General features: G+C 48.8%; 1 protein-coding gene across 1 annotated transcript in view; it reads left to right on the top strand.

The window, feature by feature from the left end:
• The first annotated feature begins 1,018 nt into the window (after window positions 1-1,018).
• The window catches only part of PDIA5 (protein disulfide isomerase family A member 5), a 91,289-nt gene continuing 84,591 nt past the window's right edge, over window positions 1,019-7,716 (top strand). Inside the window, exon 1 of the mRNA XM_054575206.1 lies at window positions 1,019-1,141. Coding sequence (XP_054431181.1) covers window positions 1,097-1,141 — 45 coding nt within the window. The 5' untranslated portion in view covers window positions 1,019-1,096. The remainder of the gene's footprint in view (window positions 1,142-7,716) is intronic.

Here is a 7,716-nt window from a genome sequence, read left to right as displayed (position 1 = left end):
TTTTTAAAAAATGTTTAAATTGAAGTAAAATTCACATAACATAAAATTAACCATTTTAAAATGTATAATTCAGTGGCAGTTGGTACATTCACAGTGTCATGCAATGATCACCTCTGTCTAGCTCCAAAATATTTTCATCACCCCCAAGGGAGATCTTGTACCCACTGAGCAGTCAGTTCCCATTCCCTCCTCCCCACAGCTCCAGAAAACCACTAATCTGCTTTCTGTCCCTAATAGGGATTTACCTATTTCTAGATATTTTACAAAAATGTAATCATACAATATGTGATCTTATGTCTGGCTTCTTCCTTAGCATAATATTTTTGGGGTTTATCCACAGTGCAGCATGGCTGAAAAATATTCCATTATATGGACATACCACGTTTTGTGTAGCCATTCATCCCTCAATGGCTGGTTGCTTCCACCTCTTAGCTATTGTGAATAATGTTGCTATGAACATTGATGTACAAGTATTTGTATGAATATCTGTTTTTAATTCATTTGGGTATATAAGCAGGAGGGATTTGCAGGGTAATTTGGTAATCTATGTTTGACTTTGTGAGGAACTGCCAAACTGTTTTCCAACAGCTTTTTCCAAATGCAAAAAAGAAAAGTATTTTCCAAGTGCAAAAAAGAAAAGGCAGGTTGAAGCCTGGGAGTCAGGGATGAGGGCTTTTCCCATCCTCCAGAAAAGCTCAAGTTCTCTGGGCTGACTCCCGTCCTCAAAGTGGGGAAAATAAAACTTACCTTTGTGAGCTGAATGAGGTAACTTCTAAAGTTCTAGGCACGAGTAATCTCCCAAATTAATTGCCTTCCCTTACCATTGTGTACTTCCCTCACATCCTACTTGGCCTTGGCGGGGCAAGTCCACACCTCCAGGTCTTACAGCCCAGCCTTGCTGCAAACTACAACTCCCAGCAAGCACTTCTTCCCAGCCGCCTCTCCTCTCCTGGCGCGCATGCTTTGGCAGACGTGGCACCGGGAACTAGGAGGCGGGGAGCGGCTGGGAAGTGGCGGTGGCAGTTGGACCCGGCGGAGCTGCGGGCGCGGGAGCCCGAGTGGAGACCAGAGCCGGCCGTGGGCAGCGGTGGCGGGGATGGCGCGGGCCGGGCCGGCGTGGCTGCTACTGCTGGCGATCGGGGTGAGGCTGTGGCGCTGGGGTTCGGGCCGGGGCCGGCACCCGCACGTGCGCTCGGAGTGAGGGTCCGCGCTCCCTACTGCCGGCCCATCCTGGACATGCGGGGAGGTGCCTTCTGCCACCGGAGTAGGGGCGTTCGTGCGAGGATGGCGGGGATTCAGTGGCTGCAGGGGAGGCAGCGAGCGGCCCCGGTGCCCTTCTCTCGGAGCGTTCTGGGGCGCAGGGGCGGAGGGAGCCCGGTGGCACTGGGCGATCCCTCTCAGGGTGCTTGCGCCGCGGGCACAACTTTGCGGGGGTGCAAGTCAGGAAGCGGCCACCAGCTTGGGCGAGACACCCGCGTGCAGACTCACTCCGGGCCCTACACCTGTTGTGAGTGCGGTATGGGAAGGGGGTCCTTTCCACCAGCACTGCCGGAAACCTTGATTTAGGGTCACTTGGTCCTTGGTTTCTTACCCTGGGCGGCTGGGAAACTGCAGGTCCACACCTGGGTCCCTGCCCGCAGGGAGTTCAGCTCCTACGCCTAACTGAGGTTGGCCCGAACCTTGGCCACTTTCTGGCTGTGTGACTCGGCGTATCGTTTAAAGTATATGATTCAGTGTTCTCTTCCTTGAAATGTGGACGGTAAAGATAACCCACCTCTCAAGGTTTTCCCGAGGGTTGGATGAGAAATCTGAGGAAGAAGCTCTATAAACTGCAAAATCATACAAGAGTGGAGGAGGGGTGGGCTGGGAGTACTGGGAGTGGTGGGTTCTCCAAAAGGAGTTTTCTACGAGTGTGTGAGATGCCTCCAAGACGTCCCTGGGAGAGGTCTGAATGGGTGTGTCCACGGGCCTTGGTGTTGCCTGGGTGTGTGATGGGATAATGTTGCCCCTTTCCATATTTTCCCATAACTTTTGGTCTCCTTTATTTTGAGACCATCTTGACTTCTTTTTTCCTGAAGTTTCAAGGAATTCTGTTGCTGGCACCCTCTCCAACCCACTTTTTTTTTTTTTTCTTTTGGGTGTGACAAGGATGCTAGGCAAACGAAGGAAAAAAGTCGAGTGTGGATTAAATTGTTTGAATATTTTGATCTCCCAGTACCCTGTCCTTTTGGGATCACAGTGAGGAGTGGCCCCTGTCTTCTGGTTGTCTGGAAGTGGGTGGGGAAGGAAGCTCTCTGTCCCCCAAGATCTGACCGTTCTCCCTCTGGGAGAGAACCAGGCTGGAGTGGGGCAGTGTCACTTCACCAGCATTGAGATGTGTTTGATAGTCTGCTTGCATTCTGTTCCCTGGAGCCAGCTGGCCTTGGCAGGTCTCTAGGCCAGGCAGGACTGCAGGAAGGTGCAGAGGGGACCATCTCCAGTGAGATATTCTGTCGGGTCTTTGCACTTGGGCTGTTTTAGGAGGTCCTGCTTTCCTTCTTTTTTCCTTTCCCCCTCCCTCCTGTGAAAGTAAAAAAAGAGCTTGGGAATTTGACTGGAAAGAAATTTCATTCAGCAAATATTTATCAACCACATTGTCAGGATCTGGGTTGGATTTTGGGTGGAGAGCAAAATACACATTGTCCCTGCCATCCTGTGTTGCCCTGGTTTGGGAAGGGAAGTTAGTCCTGTGAGCAAAAAAAGACAGAACTACGAATGCTAATATCCGAAGGGCTGGGTGCTTCCACAGAAGGGGAGCCATATGTTAATTCAGAGGGAGGGTCAGCTATGGCTTTCCTGAGGCAGTGGGTTGAGCAGTCTGGAGGGAGTGTGGGAGTCAGCAGTTGAGGTCTGCAGGTGCCTTCCACTCAGAAGTTCAGAAGAGTGGGTAGGTTTGCTGAGAGCACTAGAACCTGGAAATCCCTCAGCAAGGAATTGATGTTTTCTTTTTTCCCTAAGCCCTTGGCTTAGCAGGTGTGAGGCACAGGTGCATGGTCAGTGGAGAGTGGCTGGTGGACACTAGGATGGACTTTTGTAAATCTATACTCTATGTCCCTCTGATAAGGGCTTCCAGGTACTGGGAGTGTATTGAGTTTCTTTGTTCACTCAATATTTACTAAGGGCTAATACGTACACAGCATTGGGCTGTGACCTGAGGGATATGATGAAGTATAAAAGGAGTCTACAGAGTTTCATGGACAGGCATGTACACCCGCCACATGCTTTTAATAGCAAAAATATGGAAATGGCTTAAATGGTCAACAGTCATTAAATGGTTAAATGACTTTTGGCCCTGTCCATACCATGGGAAGTGATGTTTATGAAGAATATTTATATTTACTAGAATGCTGTTTATTATAAAAATGTTTTGTGATGCTAATGAAGGTGATCTAAAGACATGGAAAAGTTTTCTAGTGAGATGAGTAGGGGAAAAGCAGGATACAAAGCCAAATCCCAGGATGGCTGAAGACGGCTACCTGACTGTGTGAGAATTTAGAAGTGCATCAAAATATGAACAGTGGCTGGTCTGGAAGGTGGAGCTGTGGATGACTTTTGCTTACTTCTTTGCTTATGGTTTTCTGTGTTTTCCAAGATTCCTACATGAACATATATTAGTTTTAGATCAGGAAAGGTAATAAGCGAACATTTTTTAAAAGGTTCTTTGGGGGCCTCACCTTCCAGAAGAATACTGTGGTAGAAAGAGTGAACACTTGGGACAAGTTGGTTCTAGCCCTGCGAGGCTGGGTGGGTGTCTCTGCCCTTGGGGCATGTGGCTGAGGGGACTGAGCTGTTCTGCCCCTTCCTGCTGTCCGGCCCAGCAGCTACAGCTGGCCAAGCCGTGGAGCTAGGCTGTGTTGAAGTTTTTACTGGTCTGCAGACAGATTGGAAAAATAACAATGGTGAGTGTTTTTGGGTTTTTTTTTCATGAATCCAAATATTTTCAGTTTAAAAGCTTGTTCATTCTTTTGATATGATGTTCATGTTTGGGGATAGGGAGTGGTTTACAATATCCTCTTGAAAAATGAAAGTAGTGATGGTATATTGTGATTTTTTAAAAAGTCATTTCTTGATAAAATTTATTTTTAAGTATATATAACATACATTATACATTATATTTAAACATATATATACTTTAAAGTATATTATGCCAATCTGTGAGATTCAGAAGTCTGAGAATTACTGAGCTAACTCAGCTCTCTCATTTTATAAAAGAAAAGTGAGGCTTTAAGAGGGAAGGGACTCACTTAAGGCCACCCAGTTTCTAAAGGCAGAGCTGGAATTAGACTGAGGCTTATGAATTATAAATCAGGATTCTTCCCACTCCATTTCTGTCATCGCAGCCCCCCGCCCCCATCGCCTTCACGCTTCCCTCCTCCAAAGCCACTGCTAGAGCCTCTGCCCCGATGGTGGCTTGAAGCTCAGAACCCAGTGGGTGGAGGTACAGGAAACAGGAGATGTTTGCCCCTGGTCTCTCCTGCAGAGCTTTTAATGTACACGTATTTAGATTCTACATTATATATTTAATAGGCTTCTGTGGGTTGGCCTGGGGACCTAATTGCCATTTATAATGCTGTTTGGAACCTGGAGTGTACTTCTCCCACAGAAATAAACACATGACAGAGGAAGTTTTAAAGAAGAACTGGCATAAGTTGGGGGAATGGCTGAGTGCCGTGAGTGGCCGTGGATTCAGGCAAAGGCCAGGCTGTGGGGCACCGAGTGACCGGAGAAGGGCCCAGCTCACACTTCACAAAGGAAGGCAGAGTCTGAGCTCTGTTGCTATGGGGTCCTCCCTGTCCTGGCTCTTGTGTCCCCAGCACCAAGCCCAGGACCTGGCACGCAGTCGTCCCCAGTCCATGTTTGGCTGAGGGAATTCGTGGTGTTGTTGACAGAGAAAGGAAATCTTTCCAGACAGAAACGTGGGCAATGAGGAGTGATGGGCCAGGCTTGGCTGGCTGGTAGGAAAGATTTGAGTCTGGGAGTTGGGGAATAAGACTGCAAAAGTGGACCGTAAAGAAGCTTAAATGCTGACTTTTGGGACTTGATTCTGTAGGTAATGGAGAGACATGATGAAAGCTGCCCTTTGAATAGCGAGATCAGTCAGGCCACAGAGTACGGTTTCGGTTGGAGTGGGAGAGACGGGATTAATTTTCTCAGAACAGCACTTTCCTCCTCTTCTGTTATCTACAAGATAAAGTCAAGTGTCATGTAGTGGAAAGAACATGGGCTTTTTGCCAGCTAGACACTCAGGAGCTGTGTGACCTTGGGCCCTGCCTCAGTTTTCCTGTTTGTAAATGGCGGTAATAATATCCATCTTGCAGAGTTGAAAGGATCAGAAATCATACAGAAAGCACTCAGCACAGTGCTTGGCACGTGAGAGTGCCCAGTAAGTGGGAGCCAAAGCAGTCATCTCAAGTTGCTGAAGAAGAGGTGCTGGGGGAGCCAGTTAGGAGGAGGCGGTGGACAGTGAACGGCCAGAGTGTGTGTGAGCAGAGGCTGCAGGACATGGATGGCGACGACCTGTGCTGCTGTGATTTTCTCTGTCAGAGTTCCTTGGAGCTGGGCTCTTGCCTCGATTCTTGCCCCTGCCCACTGGGCCCCTGCACGGCCTCTGGTTTGGGGAGGGTTGGGGAGTGGGGCGGGGGGCGTTGGAGTGGTGGTGCATTGCAGGTGGGATAAGGGTTTAAGTGCTCAGTGTTTCTCTGCCCTTTCTTCTGAAAGTGGATTCTCTCTTGAGAGTGGATACACCAACAACACTGCCTCCCTGGAGGGTTCGCCCCAGCATTGCGGTTTTGTTCTGCAGGGCTCTTGTGTCTCGCTTGGTCGTTGGGGTAGGTTTCGGAGGCAGTCCAAATGACAGCGCGCCTGAGAGCGACGCGCGGGCGTGAGGACAGCCTAAGTTCTCTCACATTACCCAGACTAAGATGGTGTCTTTGCCCCCCACTCCCACCTCCTTCTCCGTCCTTCCATTTTTTTGCATCTGGCATCCTAGGCCCCATTGGGACACGGGAGGGGCACAGGGCTCGCGGTTGCCTGACCCATCCTGCAGCGCTGGCTGGAGCCTCGGGCTGCCCGCCGGATTTGTTGATGTGAATTATGACACACTTGGTACATTTGAAGAGGGCTTTAGAGTTTGCAAAGCATTTCCACATATTCCATGCCTGTGTAGTCTCGAGCCCCATGTTAACTTGAATACTTTTCCCTGTAGAGAGGGATGGGTGGGTGGACAGAGAGGTGGGAGGAGGGAGACCAGTAGACACGAGTGGAGGTATGGCCTGAAAGGCGGAGAGACAGACAAATGGGTTGGGACTCAGTAATAGTTCTTGGTGGCTTGCCTGACTATTTAAGCAGCCAGGTTGGTAGGTGCTATTTTCTGAAATAGCAACACCAGCCATTTTCCTGGGTGTCTGTGAGACTTGCTCTTTAGCTCCCTGATGGCCTGAGTAGGGGAGCAGGAGCAGCCAGCTGGACACTTGTCCATCCTTCCCCTCTTTCTCATTATTCCCTTCTTAGCTCTAGTGCTGTTCTCTCTGACCACCTTAGTCCAACAGGGCCTCTTCCCACTCACCAGCTTACAACCACTTCTAGTTAGCTTTGCAGTTAACAGGGGGAAGGGGTTAAAAACTCTTGTGGAGTGTGGAGTTAGAATAGCCTTTTCGTTCCCCAAGGTCATGCTGAGCCCCCAGTTTCATGTGCACTCTGCTCCCTCATGGCCTCATGATGAGCCTGTGCCTGGCTTCAGAGGTTTCCAACTCATTACAGCTGGTGGGGGAGGGGTAGAGAATCCGGGCCCCCCAAAGGATCCTGCCATTTATTCAACCCCTTGGCAAGAGCAGATAGATTTAATTCATGAGCAGATCCTTTAATCCTTTCCTTGGAAGGTATTAATGGAGATCCAGCTTGAGGGCCCTAAGGTGGGGCTTGAACTTAAAGGTGATTTGGTATCTGAGCCAAGACATGGGCTTGGCTGGAAGCTCAGCTCCTGGGCCAAGTAGGCCAGGCTCCAGAGGAACATGCAGGTTCGCTCTCATGAAGGGCTCGCACTTTGCTGGGTCCTGGGCAGAGTGTTGTGCCTGATCCTTATTTCAGAGGAATGTGCGCCACGATCGGCATGCTCCCCACATCTCTGATGTCCATTCAGTCCACAGATTGATCTTTCTCTTCTTTTCTTTTTTTTAACACATATTTCTTGGGAGTCTTTTGTGAGTCAGACGTACCATGCTACAGCTTTGGGGACATAATGATAAATAAGATGGGCCCATCCCTTTGTCCCATTGCTTAGTGGGAGAGCCACAGATTTATTATTTAATTCAGGTAGAAAGTGCTGAAAGGAGGAAATATAAGGTATAATAAAATGTGTAACAAGGGTCCCCAGCCTGGTACAGGGAGTCAGGAAAGGCTTCTCTGAGGACTTGTAGACCCTTTCTCAGAATAATGTTCTTTCAAAAATTATTTTTTTAATCCTCACCTGAGGATATGTTTATTGATTTTAGAGAGAGGTGGGAAGGAAAGAGAGAGAGAGAGAAAAGGAGGAACAGAAACATTGATGTGAGAGAGAAACATTGATTGGTTGCCTCCCAAACACACCCCATCTAGGGATCAGTCACTAGATGACACTCCAACCAACTGAACCACTGGCCAGGGCTAGAATAATGTTTAAATGTATAAACAGAACGCATG

Source organism: Pteronotus mesoamericanus, unplaced genomic scaffold (genome assembly GCF_021234165.1).
Source record: "Pteronotus mesoamericanus isolate MK-2021 breed Mesoamerican mustached bat unplaced genomic scaffold, CSHL_Meso_final contig_27, whole genome shotgun sequence".
NCBI lineage: Eukaryota > Metazoa > Chordata > Mammalia > Chiroptera > Mormoopidae > Pteronotus > Pteronotus mesoamericanus.
Note: the sequence above shows the minus strand (reverse complement) of the source record. Positions and strands in the feature narration are given on the sequence as shown.